Genomic DNA, 21,383 nt, shown 5'->3' with positions numbered 1-21,383 from the left:
TTACATGAAGAAATAAATATTGTTAAGTAACTACAAATTTAACATGTTACATGGAGAAATGCCATGACTTCCACTGAGATAGTCATGATCATTGTTTTTGTTAAAAGTCTTCAAGTCCACGGAAAAATTATATTTAATAAAATGGTTTTCTAGTAAAAGAAATTTAAAACCACATATATCTCATCACCCCCCCCCCCCCCCCCCAAATCTCATATCTCTTATTCATCCTTCCCCCCCACATATATCATATCATATCACTCTTTCCATTATTCATCATCACCACAATGAAGACTCTCACACTTCTTCCTGCATGTTTTTTCTCATCTTGCCTATTGTTTCTCTTGGTTTCATCTCTTTGCAACTTCTGTTTTTGTAATCAAAGCTCAGATCCTGTTCTATGCATACCCACGGAAAGATTGGCTCTTATTGATCTCAAGAGCAATCTCACAGACCCTGCAAACCGTCTATCTTCGTGGGTAGGCAAAGACTGTTGTAGTTGGTCCGGTGTTGTCTACGACAATATCAGCGGTCACGTCCATGAGATTCGCCTTCGTGGACCTGACTTATTTAATGGACCTTATTACTTCAATGATGGGTCTCAAGAAGCAACGAAACAAATTTTAGGAGGAACAATAAGTCCATCAGTGATCAAACTATTACAGCTCAGACACCTCGACTTGAGCCAGAACAATTTTGGGTTCAGCACAGTTCCAGCATTCATCGGTTCTTTCCAAAATCTTATATATCTTAACCTCTCATACTCGAACTTCGGTGGGGAAATTCCTCACCAACTTGGAAATCTATCAACGTTGCATGTCCTAGATCTTCAAGGAATTGATGCCAAATCTAAAAGCTTAGCATGGCTAAAGAATCTTAAAGGGTTGCAACACCTGGATATGCAGTTCATCAACCTCACAAAGGCTTCAGATTGGTTTCAGGTAGTCAGCAACCTCACTTCTTTGCAAGAGCTTCATTTTTCTGACTGTGGGTTATATCAGTTACCTAGTAATCCAACAATAGTTAGCTATACATCCCTTATTGTTCTTGATCTTTCAAATAACTACTTTGGCACTAGTATGTTGCTTGGGTGGATTTTCAGCCTCCGTAATTTGACTTTATTAGATCTGACTGGTTGCTATATAAGTGGTGTACTTGCTGGAATTCATGGTGGTTTCCATAGCATGCCTTCTTTAAGGACTCTTTTTCTTGCAACAAACATTTTTATGAATTCTTCATCCTTACTGAGTGGATTGTCTAAGCTAAGTAATCTTCGTCAGCTTGATGTTAGTAAGTGTGATATTTCTTCACCGATTCTAGGCAACCTACAGAACTTGTCTTTTATTGAATATGTTGACTTATCTGATAATCGGATTGTTGAGGAGATACCTAAATCATTAAGTAATCTTTGCAACATCACTACCCTTTGTCTGAGAGAGAACAAATTTTCTGGTAATGTGTCGGAGCTTCTTGAAAGGTTTTGTGAATGTGAGTCACCCAAAATGGAATTATTAGATTTCAGTGGTAATTATGATCTGCTTGGTCAATTACCAGAAAGACTAGGTAAATTGGAAAATCTGATTGAGATTGATCTTTCTTCCAATCAATTAACAGGGACCATTCCGGTTTCTATAGGAAGTTTGTCACTATTGCAGATATTACGGTTCAGTAACAATCAACTCTCAGGTTTGATACCAAATACGATTGGTGGCTTATCATCGTTGAATTCACTGGATCTTTCGTACAACAAGTTAAATGGAAGTCTTCCTGAAAGTATTGGACGACTCAGTAATCTAGTTACTTTAAGTCTTTATCACAATTCATTAACAGGCATTTTGACCAAAAACCACTTTATCAATCTAAAGTCCTTAATATATTTGTCGGTTGAGGATACCAAGTTGGTGTTTAAGCTAAATGTTAACAATTGGATTCCACCTTTCAAACTCCTAACGTTGAGAGCAGGTTCTTGCAGTTTAGGCCCTCAATTTCCTTCATGGATTCAGTCACAAACAGACTTAGCACATCTAGATGTATCCAACACAAACATTTCAGACACCATCCCAAATTGGTTTTGGACCGCATTCCCTAATGTAGATTACTTGAACATATCCCACAACAACATTCAAGGAGAGTTGGGAGATGTTAATTCTTTTACACCTGATGCAACAGTAGATCTAAGTAACAACCGTTTACATGGTAGGCTACATGTTAATTATAGTACAACAAATATCCTGGATCTTTCTAACAATAGAATCTCAGGATCTCTAGAACAGTTCTTGTGTTTTGGCATTCAAAAGCCACGGAAATTATATTTTCTTAATCTAGCAAACAATAACATGTCAGGTGTCATCTCAGATTGCTGGAAGAATTTTGGTGGTCTAATCATTCTTAACCTAGAGAAAAACCGCTTTTCAGGTATCATCCCATCATCTCTAGGTAATATTTCTTCCTTACGATCATTGGAGATGGATGAGAACAGGCTATATGGTAACTTACCTCCATGGTTACTGAATTCCACCAGCCTGGTAGTCATCGAGCTTGCAGAAAATGAACTAATGGGCAAAATTCCATCATCAATAGGAAGAAATAGTACAAGTCTGAGAGTTCTAAGTCTCCGTTCTAACAAACTTGAAGGTAAAATCCCAGATGAAATATGTCATCTCACTTTTCTTCAGATCTTGGATCTTGCTCATAATGATCTTTCTGGGAACCTACCGACATGCTTTACAAACTTCTCTGTCATGTCTGGAAGTGAGGCCTTAAGTTCGACTCTTCAGCACGAGTTAGATTTGAGCCTAGGACTTGGCCTACATAAATATTATTTGGTAATAGGACCTATCCTAAAAAAAATATACTCGGGCCTAGGACCAGTATATTTGGGCCTAGGACCTATCCAAATAATTACTGCCGCGTTGGTGACAAAGGGAAATACTTATACATATAGCACCATACTCTTTCAAGTGACATCATTAGACCTTTCTGATAACAAGTTTTCGGGGCCAATTCCTGATGAACTTGTTAGACTCTTGGGCTTACGATACCTGAATCTGTCACACAATGATCTAACAGGTTCAATTCCCAACTCGTTCAATAAAACTGGAAAGCTTGAATCGTTAGATCTGTCAATGAACCATCTTGAAGGAAATATTCCACTGAGCCTGTCACAGTTAACTGCTTTGGATTACTTGAACGTATCTTACAACAATCTTGTAGGAAGAATCCCAACAGGTCCTCAGCTTCAAACTTTCAACGAATCATTTTACACAGGAAACAAACTTTGTGGGGATCCTCTTCCAGCGTGTTTACAAAACAATGGTGATACAGAAGTGACTACCAAAAGAGATGATGAAGCTGACGGCGTTGATTGGATCCTGGTGATATTTACACTTGTTGGATTGGTTGCTGGCTTCTGGATCATCCTTGCCCCGTTGTTTATAAGCAGACAATGGAGAATTGCATATTATCATTTTCTTGATGAAACCTGGTTCAAGCTTCAAAATTTCATCTTTCTCATATTCCTACGTAAGTATTGACTTAAATTTTACTTTTCTATTACGTTCTTTGTTTATGAGTATGAGTTAAACAAATATTCGCTAATGAAATAGTTTGAAATAAAATCCAAGCACCTTTAGTTATAAATATTTTTGCTCATTTATTAAATTGACTCACAAATATTTTCAAATGAGAGATGTATAAATTGATCTTGACTCACACATCGATTTGCATTATTTTTATATGAACAGAACAGATATGTTAGCGTACATATGCACACATCTGACCGTATACACAAACTTTGCATCCAGGTTTCAGTTGTGTTTAAAACTAATTTTTAAGTTCGTATAAATGTTTTTATGTGTGATTTAATCATGAGTTTATTTGAAATATATGGTGTGATTGATGTGCTGAATTTAATTTAGTGGAAAACATAGTTTTCAAAATTGTTTATACACCGGTTAATGAGTTTGGGTCTTCTTAAATGGAGTTTCGCAACGAGGTAAGAAGTGCTGCAAGTAGACAAAAAAAAGTTGAATGAGTTATGTTTGCATAAAGTGACGTGTCTAAAATTAAATTAATTTTGAAATTGGGTAAGCGTTTGTTTTAAATTGGTGGGTGATTGAACAAACCTTATTATATATATTAGCATTTGTTCTAAACTGCTAATTAACATGAATGTCCAATCAAAACTCTCAGCTTACGCAACCGGGTTTTGCTCCCAATTATAGTTTGTCTCATAGGAGACCTTGGCAATTACACAATCTTTCTATAGTCTAAGATCATGAGTAGTCATAAAGCTCCACCCCTAGGTGTTATGCACCACGTGGCGTCCAGTCAGAGTTATGACTTTTTACAAAAAACAAGTGTAGTCATAAAGCCTCAATAACTTTGTTTATTTGTTTTCTTTAATTCTTAAAGGTAAAAGTAACGGCTGTTTTTTGATTTTGGTGCCATTATCGGACGTTTTGTGTATAACTTGAAAAAAAAAAACCCATAACTCTCCACCACGGATGGTCTTAGTGTTAACATTTGTTCAACAATTAATAACTTGGCTCACATGCAGGTCTCACAAAGAGGTCTACCTAGGAACTAATATTGGAAATAAACTTCGGTGATCAAGTTTGAAAAAAGTGTGTAAAACTAAGTACTTGGGATATATGTTATATGAATGTTTGTAATGATTTTCTATACATTTGCTTACGATGTAAGAAACAATAAATATATATAATGAAATGGGACGCCCAACCCATGCCAGTAAGCGTGTAAAGCGGTATCGGGCATGCAGAAGTGCAATATGAAGCCTTTACACTTGCAGCTCGGTGTCAGGACGCACACAATGCGACATCAAACACATACATGTGCCGGTATACGGGTAACCCATTAGATGATTATAATCAAATCAGCTCATATGTATTACAAACAAATCAAAGACTTGACACCAATTAGGTGACTAAAATCAATTCAGTTTACACAACAGAGAATTCTAAGCTTTGCTCAAAGGAATCCACAAAACACAAGTTTGATTATAAATAAATTACCAAAGATCCACTAATCTAATAAAAGAACATGTGAAATAAAGTCATTTTAGTTGAAGCATTTCATCGAGCAGTTGGTGTGCATCTGCAAACTTAAGTCTTCTTTCATCAACAAACAAACCTGATAATATAATTGGACTTGTCTTTGTATGTAATTTTGATCTCTGTTCATATTCTCTGCAATTGTTAATTGATCACATTTAAAAAAAAATAGAAGGAAAGGAGAAGTGGGAGGATGTTTGGGTATTTGGCAAAAGTAGCCCTTACAGTTTGAGATGAACTGATGTTTAAAGCAAAACTTTCAAAGTAACAAATTAAAATCACAACATTTTATTTAATTTTAAAACTTTTTATTATAACTTTATTAATATATACGGATTCTAATAGTTTGACAGAAAAGAAAATTGTTTCATTAACAAGAAAAGACGTTACAAAAAAAAAATATAACAGATTACAAAACGTGAAGAAAATTTGACGATTGTCACATGAACTGTTGCACATCCCTACCATAAAGGCCTTTACTTTTCAACATACAACAATAAACGAGCTAAATCTGACGATAGACGGCTGTGAATCTGGATTCATGAATCCGAGACAAACGTCAAGCACGTTTATTTTCAAACTTTATTTCCAAAACCTCAACGGATCTTAACTTCAAGTAATTAATGTCTCATCCGGGTAACCGCGGAATTAGACCCAAATATCAAGAACAAAGTTGAATCACAAGATTCTACCGCTCTGATACCATATAATAGGTCCTATAATACGGATCTATCAAACAAACGGATTTGTTCTTGATAATTGATCGAGACGGGCGGGTGAACTCATACGATCATACGATCGAATAAATGATAAATGGATAATATAAAGAATCTCGTAATTTGTAATATAATAGTTAATATAATAAACGAACCGAACCCCATCCAGTGTGAGCTCTCATTGGGTGGGTGATTTACACCATGAAAACACACACATAATTACATAAGTAAAACAAATATTCCCTATTTATAGATAAACACAAATATTCTAGAAGTTCTCCCCGTTTAAGATAAATTTGTGCACCAAAGCTCCCGTATCGTATTCATATTTCTTTCTTGCTATCTTTAACTGACTGATTGATCAGACATATATAATTTACGATTTTCACCTTTTATCATAAGCCACATTCTTTGGCCTTACACCATTCCATCTATATATATAATAATCTTTTTAAAAATTTTTGAGTCTTTAGGATAATCAGTCTAGTTGGTCAACTTCTGCGCCTCCCATCTCAGACGGCCTTAACTTACAGATCTGTTTGAGCAATATCCATACGTCTAGAATGGTGGTGGTCAACAAAACACACAACCAAAAGACATATTGATTTAAAGTTTTGACTCAATTATTTAGATTTTTTCATAAAGAACCTTGAACTTTGAATAATTTTTTTTAAAGATAAAAAAAGCCACAATTTATTTATATAATATTTCTTATTTTATTTATTAAATAATATATAACGTCGCTGCCTAGTTTATTAAATCCAGTTTGAGTCGAAACCCGACCTATAAGACAACTTGTTTGATTTATGGTCTGGTGTTTAAAACGTGTCACCCACAGAAGAAGATAAGTACACATTCTACCAAGCGAAACAAAAATTGTTAATTTACTATACCTTGTTGGAATATCTTTTCTATATTCATTTTTTTAGTGGTATGGTAACTTTTTAATCATCGGTGTTTAATGTATCCTACTTACTATGAACTTAAAAGTCGAGTCTGACACACAGACAAGAACACAACATGGATTTATGCGTATTGACACGACATGACTCGTTTAACTTGTCATTTTTATAATTTCATTATATTACAGTTGCAAATTTTAACAACTACATCAATGTGAATAAAACAATAATTTTTAAATAACACCTAACCATGACATAAACACAATTAAAAAAGATACATAAAAGTTAATTTCGAAAACGAAGGGATTAAACAAGTCAAACAATGAAGCCGATGCTTGAATTTGAATCTGCCCAGTTTAGTTAAACTCACCCAGGCTCTTAAATCCATAATAATAATAATAATTATAATACACAAAACCAAAAGACACGTTGGTGTACAGTATTGATGGGTGGGCCATAACAAGTAAATGATTGAGAAGTTTACGAAAGAAGTGTGAAAAGTTTTTATTTTTTTGTTAAAAAGAAAACAAAAACCAGATATATCTCATCAAAGCTTATGAAACAAAAAAATGAAACTGAACCCCTCTGAATTCTTCATCACCACAATGAAAACTCTCACACTTCTTCCTCTATGTTTTTCCTCGTCTTGCATATGGTTTCTCTTGGTTTCTTCACTTTGCAACATCTGTGTTTGTAATCAAAACTCAGACCCAGTTCAATGCATACCCACGGAAAGATTGGCTCTTATTGATCTCAAGAACAATCTCACTGACCATGCAAACCGTCTATCATCTTGGGTAGGCAAAGACTGCTGCACTTGGTCCGGTGTGGTCTGTAACAATTTCACGGGTCACGTCCATGAGATTCACCTTCGTGGACCTGTCATAATAGATGAACCTTATTACACCCATGATGAAGTTGAAGAAGCAAGAAAAAAAAGGTTAGGAGGAACCATAAGTCCATCAGTGATCAACCTGTTACAACTCCGATACCTTGACTTGAGCCGCAACGATTTTGGCCACGGCTTGATTCCAGCATTCATAGGTTCTTTCCAAAATCTTATGTATCTTAACCTCTCAATGTCTGAATTTGGTGGCGAAATTCCTCACCAACTTGGAAATCTGTCAAGACTGCGCATCCTAGATCTTCATGGTTCCAGTAATCTACATTCTGAAAAATTAGCATGGCTAAAGAATCTTAAAGGATTGCGAAACCTAGATATGGGTGGCACCAACCTCAGAAACGCTTCAGATTGGTTTCCGGTAGTCAGCAATCTCACTTCTTTGTTAGAGCTTCATTTTTCCGAGTGTGGGTTAAATTTGTTACCTAGCAATCCAACAACAGGTGCTTTTACGTCCCTTATTGCTCTAGATCTTTCGTATAATCTCTTTGACACTGTGTTGTCTGAATGGATTTTTAACCTCCGTAATTTAGCTTTATTAGATCTTACCGATAGCCATATTAGTGGTGTAAATCCTGGTATTCATGGTGGTTTCCATAGCATGATATCTTTAAGGACTCTTTTTCTTTCATTAAACACCTTTGTGAATTCTACATCCCTACTGAATGGATTGTCTAGTCTAAGTAATCTTCGTCAGCTTGATCTTAGTTTTTGTGATATTTCTTCACCGATTCTAGGCAATCTACAGAACTTGTCATCTATTGAACGTGTTGACTTATCACACAACCAGATTGTAGAGGAGATACCTAAATCATTAAGTAATCTATGCAACATCACCACCCTTAATCTGAGAGAGAACAAATTTTCTGGTAATGTGTCAGAGCTTCTTGAAAGATTATGTGAATGCAAGTCACCTAAGTTGGAAGAATTAGATTTCAGTGATAATTATCTGATTGGTCAACTACCTGAAAGGCTTGGAAAATTGAACAATCTGGCCACTATCAATCTTGCTTCCAATAACTTAACAGGGACCATTCCAGAAAGTACTGGGCGACTTAGTAAACTATCTAGTCTAGATCTTCATGACAATTCATTAACGGGTATTGTGACCAATAACCACTTTGTCAATCTAACGGCCTTGAAATTTTTTTGGGCTGAGGAGAACAAGTTGGTGTTTAAGCTAAATGTTAACAACTGGATTCCGCCGTTTAAACTCAAAGAGTTTAGAGTACGTTCTTGCAGTTTAGGCCCTCAATTTCCTTCTTGGATTCAGTCACAAACAGACTTAACACAATTAGATGTAGCCCACACAAACATATCAGACACCATTCCCAGTTGGTTTTGGACTGCGTTCCCAAGTGTATATTACTTGAACATATCCAACAACAGCATTCAAGGGAAGTTGGGAGATGTTATTTCTTTTGCACCTGAAGCAGTATTGGATCTAAGTAACAACCATTTACACGGTACGTTACCTAGTAATTGTAGTACACTGAACTTTCTGGATCTTTCTAACAATAATCTCTCAGGATCTCTACAACAGTTCTTATGTTCAAGCTTTTCAGAACCGCCGTTGTTACAATTTCTTAATCTAGCAAACAATAACATGTCAGGTGTTATCTCAGATTGCTGGATGAATTTTCTTTATCTAACCACTCTGTACCTCAAGAAAAATCGGTTTTCTGGTATAATACCATCATCTCTAGGAAATCTTACTTCCTTACAATCACTAGATATGGATGATAACATGCTATCCGGTAACTTACCACCATGGTTACTGAATTCCACCAGCTTGGTGGTCATCGAGCTTGCGGAAAATGAACTGATGGGAAGAATACCATCATCAATAGGGACTAATAATACAAGTCTGAGGGTTCTAAGTCTCCGTTCTAACAAACTTGAAGGTAAAATCCCAGATGAAATATGTCACCTCAGCACTCTTCAAATCTTGGATCTTGCTCATAATGATCTTTATGGGAAGCTACCTACATGCTTTTCAAACTTCTCTGTCATGTCTGGAAGTGAGACCTCAACTCCAATTGTTATGCTATTTATCCCAGCAATTACCCCGATAATTACTGCATCATTGGTGACGAAGGGATATACTTACGCCTATAGCACCACACTTTATCTGGTCACTTTATTAGACCTTTCTGATAACAATTTATCAGGGCCAATTCCTGATGAACTTGTTCAACTTTTGGGCTTACGGTTCCTGAATCTGTCACACAATGATCTAACAGGAAGAATTCCCAACTCGTTTAGTCAAAATGGAACGCTTGAATCTTTAGATCTGTCTATGAATAATCTTGAAGGAAGTATTCCTTTGAGCCTATCACAGCTAACTGCTTTAAGTTGGTTGAACGTATCGTACAACAATCTTGTGGGAAGAATCCCTACAGGTCGTCAGCTTCAAACATTCAATGAATCAAGTTTTACTGGAAATGCGCTTTGTGTGGATCCTCTTCCAGCATGCTCACAAAATAATGGCAATACGGAAGGGACTACCAATGGACATGATGAAGCTAATGGCATTGATTGGATCCTAGTGATACTTACAGTTGTTGGATTGGTCCGTTGTTTATAAGCAGAAGATGGAGAATTGCATATTATCGTTTTCTTAAAGAAATCTGGTTCAAGCTTCAAGATTTCATCTTTCTTCAGTTCCTCCGTAAGTTAAATTTTACTTTTATAGTTACATTAATACATTTTTTTTTAAGAATTAGATCGGAGAAGCGTTTGAAAAACGTTTATTTTTATATATTCAAGACTGACGTTTAAGTATGTAGGGGCGGATCTAGGTTTATCTGACGGTTCTGATTACTCATCACCCATGAATCCTTTTTTTTAATGCGCAACATATACAACCAGAACTTAGTTGGACAGCACTCATTTTTTTTAACAACCCCACCACCAACTGTTTTTATGCCCTTTCTGTTCTTCGTATTTTGTTTAAAATGCAATATACCTTATATTCATACTTAACCGTGTCTAGTCCACTGTACCATGTTTTTTTTTTTTGAGTTTTATTAGTTTGATTGATTTAATTTAAAAAATATATATAAGTTTTTTATTTACTTTTCAACAAAATCTGGTAGCCGCCAATAAAATCGGGTAGCCGTTCAGATTTCAAAAAAATTAATCGGTAGCCTCCTGGTTTAAAAGTTTTTGACAGTCCAGTGGGGATTTCTTGTCAGAGTTAGTGAGATCCTGGGCCCAGAAGGTTTTTAGTGGGCTGAAATTTGGTCAGAAGAATGACACTCGGAAAGGTTTTTAGATTGGTCTTTGTGTTGGTAATTAGAGTGGACATTCTGAACATTTCCTCTTTGGGAAATTGGGTGTGAATTTATTCTAAATAGGCAGGTGCCTTCAAATTGTTTATAGATAACGAGTCAATATACATGATAAACTCCTACTTGTATTTTAATCCAACAACTAAGAGATCGAGCCCATGACGTTCGGCCACGAAAGTAACCAAAACATTGGGCTTACATTCTGGGTTTTGCTCTAAACCACACCTCTTTCACAAAGGATTCCTTGTCAGTACTCATATAATCTCTCTAGAATGTGAAGCAAAAGAAATGTAATGTACACAATTTTTACTATTTAAACAATTGATGAAAATGTGTAGACGTTTTTGGTAGAACATCTTTTAGGATTTTAGTGCAACAATACGAACTCTATATTACTTAGTGTATGTGATTTATTATGTGAACTTTATACTTTATCAAGTTATTTGTATTAACATTTGATCTATAAATTATACATTGACTCTCTGGTCTCACAAGGAGGTTTAGGTCCAGATAAGCGGAAACATCAGTGTGCTGCAAGAAATAATCTTGGTAATAAGCTTCATAGATCATGTTTGATTGAAAGTGTAAAACTAAGTACTCGTTATTGTATGTTTGTAATGACTAGCTAATATCCCGGATGCAAGATGTAAAAAAATATATATTATGACATCAGCCTGAAATATGTTAACTTAATTTCTTCATTCCAATTAATATGCTGAAAATATTATTGCACGCCGCAACAAGTATAAAATAACGAAAGCTTTAGTTTTACTCTTAACTTGCTATCAAACCTTCCCATTGTAGGAAGCGCTAATAAATATTTCCAAGTTCCAACATTTACCTTACCCTAACAGGTGATGGTTGTTATGATAAAAATGGGAATGCTATATATCAAGGAAGCCTACAAATCAGATTTAATTTTCAACATATGTTTTTAATTCATGTTAATCAAAAATCCTCATCACCAACTGTTGACCACAGATCATCCACTTATAACCAGATTGGGATCATGCATGCTTTGGGTTGATTTTGATTTGATTGGAAAATAATGTTGATCATGCATGAGAAAGCGTAAAAGATATTAAGTATTAACAATGTATAGAGCGAATCGGAGAATTTGGAATGGTAAAGTCAATGTTGACCAAAAGTTAACAAAAAAACATGGTAGGAGAAGGGTTAATCTTGGTTGCGGGATAAATTAAATTCATTGGGAAATTATCATTTTTTTAAACCTTTTTGAAAATTATCCGAGGAGACTAAATTTACTGGAAAATTATCGTTTTACTCAAACTTTTTTGAAATTCATCGGAGGAGATAAATTCACCTAAAAAGCATCCAAGGAGATGAATTTAATAAATACGCGGAATTCGATGATTTTTAAAAACTCACGGGCGATAGATTTCATTGGAAAATTTCACGTCACCTTTACACGTGTCACTACCTCACTGGTTAACGAAATCTATTGGCATGATTTCAAATGTGTCGACGAAGATGAATTTCGATGGACTAAAATGGGAATTTTACAAACTTTTGGACTATTTTGGATTTCTCTCTTCTCTTTTGGACTATTTTGGAAATTTTCTCTTTAATTTGACATTTTATTGGAAGCCGTATTCTTTGATCCAGAAATTAGTGACAAGATTGTGAGATGGAATTCAAGTTATGCTTTTAGAGGCACATCTATATTGTACAATAGTACCTCAATGAATTATAAACAAAATTATATTATTATATGTATAGTTGGTTCATGATTGCAGGAGAAACTATTGTATCGGCCATCTAAGTGAAAACAATTAGAATAAGTAAATAAAAACATTTATTTTAAGCCAATAAATTGTTGATATTTGTCCATTAACGAATTCTCAAAATAACTTTTTACCTTCTTTAAAATATCTAAAAATAAGTAACAAAATAAAGAAAACCTATAAAAAAATAGCAATAGTTTAGCATTTAATAGAAGTAACTTATCCCCCATCAATTTGATTCCAATCAACAAGGCCGTAAAACCTTGTTTACTGATTTTGGTTATTATTTTGATCTTTGTTTCTATGTGTTTGATTATTGATTGATGCGTGGTGGTTATGGAGGTTTAGGGTTTAGAGGATTAATGTTTTGGATTATATTTACTGAAATTGGTGACAGATTTTACTTACTTTGGTGAGAATTTGTGTCTGTTGAATGTAATTTGTTGTTTGAGTGATTTGGCCCCTCATTGTTGTTTTGTTTGGGTCTGTAGTCTGCACTCACGAAACAGAACAGACCGGACCAGAACGGGCCTAAATGTCTGGGAATGGCTATGCTTGGTGTGGTTTGGTTTGGTTCGGTTATGTTTCGAGGTTTTTTTTAAAGCCGACACATGCTATCAAACATGGATTCAGTGCAGCTTGTTCAAAACCAGAATTGAACTGTTTTTTGGTATTTTTCAAACCGTGCTCACAGACTGAGCCGAATTGTAAACAAACGGAGGATTCATTAGTTTTAAAATTTCAGTTCTATTTGATTGGGTTGTATACTTGTAAATTATGTCTGCAATTGAAATGTGGTCTTAATGTTGTTGATTAATTGATTTTGGTCATAATTTCTGTTGTCGATTTCCTATTTTTCGGTGTACAATAGGATGATTAATTCTCAGTTGATTTAGGGATTGTATTATTGGAAATGAGAAAGTATGAATCGTATCTTTTTTAGTATATATGTTCACTCTTATTAGTAATCATGATGATGATGACTCCTAGATTTTATATAAGTTTGCAGCATCTAAAACACAATTTAGTGAACATGGGAAGTCAATCAAAGGTTTAACTTTTGCTATTCAGGTATGGTTTGACAATTGTCATTTATTGTATTGACCAGACAGGCAATTTCCAGAATTGGCTGTAAAGGTTTGACGGCTGTGGTGTGACTATTTTTTTAGGGGTTTGGCAATGTGGGATCTTGGGTGGCTAGGCTGATTCATGAGAAGGGTGGTAAGATCGTTGCAGTGAGTGATGTTACCGGAGCGATAAAGAACCCAAATGGTATTGATATACCTGCATTGCTTGGGCATAAAGAGAAAAATGGGAGCTTAAGTAGTTTTGATGGTGGAGATGGCATGGATGCTGATGAATTATTTGTTCATGAATGTGATGTACTTGTACCATGCGCCCTAGGTGGTGTTCTTAACAGGTATTGCCATGTTTTTTGGAAACATTTGGTGTAACCAAAACATAAAAGTCTTATCTTGGAAGCATTTATTAAACGCCGACATTTGAGGTCAAAATAACAGATACATTTCCATTTTCTAAAAGTGGATAAGTTGACTTTTAAGGTTAAAACCGGTGATTTCAGACTTCAAATTTGATATGAAATCTTTAATATTTGATTTGCCATTTCTATGATTTTCATTATTCTAATTCGGATTTGGTTTTATTTTTCTTTAAATCGTCGACTGAAGAGAAAATGCAAGAGATGTTAAAGCCAAATTCATCATGGAAGCAGCAAATCACCCTACTGATCCTGAAGCAGACGAGGTACCGTTTACATATATATTATGCAAATTTATTAGATATATTATTTACTTCTATATATGTTTTATTTCTATAGATTCTGTCAAAGAAAGGAGTTATAATTCTTCCTGATATATATGCAAATGCTGGAGGTGTGAATGTTAGCTACTTTGAGTGAGTTCAGGTATTAATTTGATTAGAAAACACTTCGATCATTTAGGTTTTCACGTATATGTATCGATACAAATTCTCATATTTGGTGTTTGAATTTGCAGAACATGCAGGCGTTTATGTGGAACGAAGAGAAGGTGAATGAGGAGTTGAAGAAATACATGACAAAAGCTTTTCATAGCATAAAAGACATGTGTCGAACGCATGATTGCAACCTTCGGATGGGCGCCTTCACATTGGGAGTTAGTCGAGTTGCGCGCTCCACCGTCTTAAGAGGATGGGAGGCCTAAATAATCTTGCTTTGGTTATATTAATCTGTGTACAATCTATACTCAAAGATTTGTGTCTGGTCACATATAATAAGCACTGTTGGATTTTTTATATCTCTACAAGGCCCCTTTTTGGCTGTTAAAAAGCTGTTTTGGCTTATATAATCTTGCTTTGGTTATATTAATCTGTGTGCTCATCGGATGTTAAGTCGAAGGTATTCCATGTTCAAATAGACTTGAAAAACCAATAAGATTCGAACCAGATATGAATTAAGTTGCTTTTTTAATTCTAATAAATCGAGTTAGATTCAAATTTGACTTTACCCATAAGAAATTTAAAGTCCAATAAGCCAGGTGATCCGAAATAGATTTGAAAAACAGCCATAGTGGATGTGCTAACCGACGAGCTCCTTCAACTTCTCAACTAGGTTTGTTTTTCGAAGTTGTTTACAAGATCTTTATAACTTGTTAAAAGTATTATAATTTTGCATTTCACCTTTTCATGTTTGTTATTTTTTAATTTGTAATTTTCAAACATTGTTTTTGTTAAAAGTCTTCAAGTCCACGGACAAAAATATATTGAATAAAATGGTTTTCTAATAAAAGAAATTTAAAACCACATATATCTAATCGCCCTCCCCCCACATATCTCATATCTCATCACTCTTTGCATTCATCATCACCACAATGAAGTCTCTTACACTTCTTCCTGTATGTTTTTTCTCATCTTGCCTATTGTTTCTTTTGGTTTCATCTCTTTGCAACTTCTGTTTTTGTAATCAAAGCTCAGATCATGTTCAATGTATACCCACGGAACGACTGGCTCTTATTGATCTCAAGAAAAATCTCACAAACCATGCATATCGTCTATCTTCGTGGGTAGGCAAAGACTGTTGCAGTTGGTCAGGTGTGGTTTGCGACAATATCACGGGTCACGTCCACGAGATTCACCTTCGTGGACCAGACTTATTTAATGAACCTTCTTACACCGATGATGAGTTTGAAGAAGCAATGAAACAAATGTTAGGAGGATCCATAAGTCCATCAGTGATCAACCTGTTACAGCTCAGATACCTCGACTTGAGCTGCAACGATTTTAGGCACAGCTCGATACCAGCATTCATCGGTTCTTTCCAAAATCTTATATATCTTAACCTCTCATCATCGGGATTTAGTGGGGAAATTCCTCACCAACTTGGAAATCTATCAACATTGCATGTCCTAGATCTTCACGGAAATTTTGATGCCAAATCTAAAAGCTTAGCATGGCTAAAGAATCTTAAACGGTTGCAACACCTAAATATGGGTGACATCAACCTCACAAAAGCTTCAGATTGGTTTCCGGTAGTCAGCAACCTCACTTCTTTGCTAGAGCTTCATTTTTCTTATTGTAGGTTATATCAGTTACCTAGTAATCCAACAACAGTTAGTTTTACATCCCTTTTTGTCCTTGATCTTTCTGAAAACAGCTTTTACACTAGTATGTTGCCTGTGTGTATTTTTAGCCTCCATAATTTATCTTTATTAGATCTTAATGAGTGTTATATTAGTGGTGTAAATCCCGGAACTCATGGTGGTTTCCATAGCATGCCTTCTTTAAGGGCTCTTTTTCTTTCAACAAACACTTTTGTGAATTCTTCATTTTTCCTGAATGGATTGTCTAGCCTAAGTGATCTTCGTCAGCTTGATCTTTGTTTTTGTGATATTTCTTCACCGATTCTAGGCAACCTACAGAACTTGTCTTTGATTGAATATGTTGACTTATCTGAGAATCAGATTGTTGAGGAGATACCTAAATCATTAAGTAATCCTTGCAACATCATTACCCTTGATCTGTCATCTAACAATTTTTCTGGCAATGTGTCGGAGCTTCTTGAAGGGTTTTGTGAATGTGAGTCACCTAAGTTGGAAGAATTACAATTCCGTGATAATTTTCTGATTGGCCAACTACCAGTAAGACTAGGAAATTTGAAAAATCTGATCTGGATCGATCTTTCTTTTAATCATTTAACAGGGGCCATTCCTGAAAGTATTGGACAACTCAGTAAACTATCATATCTAGAGCTTAAGAACAATTCATTAACGGGTATTCTACCTGAAAGATTAGGAAATTTGAAAAATCTGTCTCTGATTGATCTTGCTTACAATCAATTAACAGGGACCATTCCGGTTTCTATAGGAAGTTTGTCACTATTGCAGGCATTATGGTTCAGTAACAATCAGTTCTCAGGTTCGATCCCAAACACGATTGGTGGCTTATCATCGTTGAAAGTACTTGATCTTTCGTACAACAAGTTGAATGGAAGTCTTCCTGAAAGTATTGGACAACTCAATAATCTATATTCTCTGTATCTTGATCACAATTCATTAACAGGTATTTTGACCGAAAACCACTTTGTGCATCTAACGGCCTTGAAATCTTTGTCGGTTGGGGATACCAAGTTGGTGTTTAGGCTTAACAATTGGATTCCACCTTTCAAACTCCAATCGTTGATAGTAGGTTCTTGCAGTTTAGGCCCTCAATTTCCTACATGGATTCAATCGCAAACAGATTTACAAGAGTTAGATGTATCCAATGCAAACATATCAGACACCATGCCCAATTGGTTTTGGACAATATTCTCTACTGTATATTACTTGAACATTTCCCACAACAACATTCAAGGAAAGTTGGGAGATTTTATTTCTTTTACACCTGATGTTGCAACAGTAGATCTAAGTAACAACCGTTTACATGGTAGGCTACCTTGTAATTACAGTACAACAAATTTCCTGGATCTTTCTAACAATAGAATCTCAGGATCTCTAGAACAGTTCTTGTGCTCCGGTATTCAAGAACCGCAACCGTTAGAATTTCTTAATCTAGCAAACAATAGAATGTCAGGTGTCATCTCAGATTGTTGGAAGAATTTTGGTCGTCTAAACATTCTGAACCTAGAGAAAAACCGCTTTTCAGGTATAATCCCATCATCTCTAGGCAATATTTCTTACTTAGAATCACTGGAGATGGATGAGAACAGGCTATATGGTAACTTACCTCCATGGTTACTGAATTCCACCAGCCTGGTAGTCATCAAGCTTGCAGAAAATGAATTGATGGGAGAAATACCATCATCAATAGGGAGAACTAATACAAGTCTGAGGATTCTAAGTCCCCATTCAAACAAACTTGAAGGTAAAATCCCAGATGAAATATGTCATCTCAGATCTCTTCAGATCTTGGATCTTGCGCATAATGATCTTTCTGGGAACCTACCGACATGCTTTACAAACTTTTCTGTCATTTCTGGAAGGGAGACCTCCGGCCCGATCTATCTGTACCAAGCTACAATAATTACTGCATCGTTGGTGACAAAGGGAAATACTTATACATATGGCACCATACTTTATCAGGTGACATCATTAGACCTTTCTGATAACAAGTTTTCAGGGTCAATTCCTGATGAACTTCTCAGACTTTCGGGCTTACGATTCTTGAATCTGTCACACAAAATCTAACCGGACGAATTCCCAACCTGTTTAGTCAGAATGAGACGCTTGAATCGTTAGATCTGTCAATGAACTATCTTGAAGGAAATATTCCTTCGAGCCTGTCACAGTTAACCTCTTTGAATTGCTTGAACGTATCGTACAACAATCTTGTAGGTGGAATCCCAACAGGCCCTCAGTTTCAAACATTTGGCGAGTTGAGTTTCATTGGAAACGCGCTTTGTGGGGGTCCTCTTCCAGTGTGCTTACAAAACAATGGCAGTACCGAAGGGATTACTGATGGACATGGTGAAGCTGACGGCATTGATTGGATCCTGGTGATTGTTACACTTATTGGATTGGTTGTTGGTTTCTGGATCATCCTTGCCCTGTTGTTCATAAACAGACGATGGAGAATTGCATATTATCGTTTTGTTGAAGAAATCTGGTTCAAGCTTCAAGATTTCATCTTTCTTCTATTCCTTCGTAAGTCTTGACCTAATTTTACATTTCTATTATATATGATTTTTTTGTTATTTACGTGTACCAGTTAATCTTTTTGCAAAAATATTAAGGACACATGATTTATTTTTGTGCACCTCACACCACAACACACTCCTCTGCTCGCCAAAACACATATCTGATTATGTATACACACGACCCAAATTCTCTCACAACAATGTTCTCTGTCACATCAAATTCATTTCCCCATGAGAGATGTATAAACTGATCACAGCTCACACGTCATCAGTTTGCCTTTTTTTTCATAAGATCGAGCACAAACAGATACGTTCATGCACAAACACACATCTAACCATACACAAACTTTGCATCCAGGTTTCAGTTGTGTTCTAAACTGATCACCGTATTCGAATATGTGTTTGTTTGTGTGATTTAGTAATGAATTTATTCGAAAATTATGATGTGATTCATGTGTTGATTTTAATTTGGTAAAAACATAGTTTTCAAACCTTTTATACAAATAACTGTATTTTATAATTTGTATATAAAATTACCCGTCACGTGTTTGGGTCTTTTTAAATGGATTTTCGAAACGAGGTAAGAAGTGCTCATAGACCAAACATTTTTGAGATATTTTTGCATAAAGTGATGAGTTTAAAATGATAATAATTTTTTAAATTGGGTAAGAATTTGTTTTAAATTGGTGGGATATCGAACAAACCTTGAATTTTGTATAAAAAAGTCAATATAAATGATTAACTCCCACTAGTATAATTAAACGGTACCTACGAGCATGCACAATAATATGCATGCGCACGTGTGTGGACATGAATGTCCAACCAAAACTCTTGTCTTACACAACCGGGTTTTACTCGTAAGACCCGGGCAATCACATAATCTTTCTCTAGGATGTGTAGCAAAAGACATGTAATTTACACATTTCTTCCTAAACAATTTCAGAAAATGTGTAGATTTATATCAAGTTGTTTACACACAAATGTGTAGAATAGGTTACGTTTATGAATATAGAGAAGTATCAAGAAAGATATTGACCGACAAGTATGCACAAATTAAAATTTGCAACAATTGATACATTGGCTTATCGCAGGTCTGACAAAGAGGCCTAGGCCCATATAAGAGGGACCCTCTGCAGGAACTAATCTTGGAAATAAACTTTGGTGATTGAAAGTGTAAAAATAAGTATGTACTCGGGATATATATATATATATATATATATATATATGTTTGTAATGCTAAGTCCTCAGGATATATGTTGTTGGTATGTTTGTAATGCTATGTACTCGATCAAGACATATGTTATTGGTATGTTTGTAATGCTATGTACTCGATCAAGATATATGTTATTGGTATGTTTGTAATGCTATGTACTCAGGATATATGATATTGGTATGCTTCTGATGCTATGTATGCGGGATATAGGCTATTGTCGAGTGGACCACACAAATTAAATATTTTAACTTTTTCGCAATTGTAATTTTAAACACATTATTTGGGTTAATTAGTTTATTTTAGTCAAATTGAACAAGACATTTTTATTAAGCGAGTTAGCCGTGTTTACTCAAAAGATGCCTTGTTTTTTAAATTGAATACATTTACCAACCCAAAACCCAACGGTTTATTCCATAAGCTATTACCCATACATGACTATAATGCAACTAAGAGATTTTGTCATATTAAGGACATGTTCTCGCATTTGAGGAGATACTATTGTAAAAGTACCTTGTTTTCCACTATCGTTGACCGGCTATTGGAATAACTGGATTCCTTTGAAAGTAACTATTTCATTTGGAAAGCGTTACTAGACCGTTTTTCTAAACGCTAAGCATGTTTGGGATTGAGTTTCAAAAAAGCTTATTGACTTATTAACTTTTTCAAAAAGTCATTTTAAAAAGTCATGATTTGTGGTTTTTAGGAAACAACTTTTTAACCGTTTCAAAAGCAAAAAAGTAAGAAAGATTTTTGTGACTGACAAACACCTTTTTAACTTACTACATTTTGAAAAAAAAAAACAATTAGCCAATACGTAGTTTTCAAACTCAATCCCAAACATGCTCGCTGTCAGATAGCGCTCATCACATATTTTGTTTTACTCAATTGACTTGTCGTGATCATGATGATCAGATGACTAGCAATGGCATGGATGGTGTGTGTAGCAGCAGTGATCGCCGGCTGTCTGAATATTCATTACCGCTTACAACTTTTGAGGCGTATTGGGTTTCTAATCGGAAAACTCAGTTAAACAGTTATGATCCATGTAAACCCAGGTTCGGGTCGTCTTATGATCCGCAAGACATTTTGATTAACCCGTTCACTTCTTCTTTTGAGTCATTTTGCAAACTCATGTGGATCAGCCACCCACGTAATTCTAATTCATTTGGGCCACAAGCTACTTTGGCTTTACTGGGCTATTGCTTTTTAAGTCCATCAGGCTGCAATCTATTTATTTCACATCCTACCACTTCTGAGTTTTGATGTTGGTTCCAGAGATTCACATTTTGGTTGGTCTGCTGATTTGACAGCTATACGCCCGCAGGTGGTGTGGTGAATTCTTAATTCGGTTGTCACTAGGGGTGTTCGTAAGCTGTTCGGGACCAGAGACATGTTAGGCCAGTTTTAAAATATGTGT

At 35.4% G+C, this 21,383-nt stretch overlaps 1 protein-coding gene and 1 pseudogene across 2 annotated transcripts; both read left to right on the top strand.

Moving 5' to 3' along the window:
- The first annotated feature begins 232 nt into the window (after window positions 1–232).
- On the top strand, window positions 233–5,136 carry LOC143542722 (receptor-like protein EIX2). Its single transcript, XM_077035249.1, has 2 exons — window positions 233–3,519; window positions 4,556–5,136. Exons 1-2 carry the CDS (start codon window positions 285–287, stop codon window positions 4,576–4,578), a joined length of 3,258 nt encoding a protein of 1,085 aa, XP_076891364.1. The 5' UTR covers window positions 233–284; the 3' UTR covers window positions 4,579–5,136.
- Window positions 5,137–7,079: 1,943 nt separating this feature from the next.
- On the top strand, window positions 7,080–19,884 carry LOC143542723 (receptor-like protein EIX2; annotated as a pseudogene). Its single transcript, XR_013136943.1, has 3 exons — window positions 7,080–7,750; window positions 15,877–18,760; window positions 19,845–19,884. The product of XR_013136943.1 is annotated as a receptor-like protein EIX2 (transcript).
- Window positions 19,885–21,383: the final 1,499 nt, after the last annotated feature.

The sequence above is a fragment of the Bidens hawaiensis genome, unplaced genomic scaffold (assembly GCF_021521415.1).
Source record: "Bidens hawaiensis isolate Kalapana, Puna unplaced genomic scaffold, B.hawaiensis_p1.1 tig00012954_1, whole genome shotgun sequence".
Taxonomy (NCBI): Eukaryota; Viridiplantae; Streptophyta; class Magnoliopsida; order Asterales; family Asteraceae; genus Bidens; species Bidens hawaiensis.
The sequence above is the reverse complement of the archived record's forward strand: the minus strand, read 5'-3'. Positions and strand labels throughout refer to the sequence as shown.

Coding starts and splice junctions, on each gene's coding strand:
- LOC143542722 (XM_077035249.1), top strand. CDS start 285: ATGAAGACTCTCACACTTCTTCCTGCATGTTTTTTCTCATCTTGCCTA. Junction 3,520..4,555: donor CATCTTTCTCATATTCCTAC/GTAAGTATTGAC, acceptor GCTCACATGCAG/GTCTCACAAAGAGGTCTACC.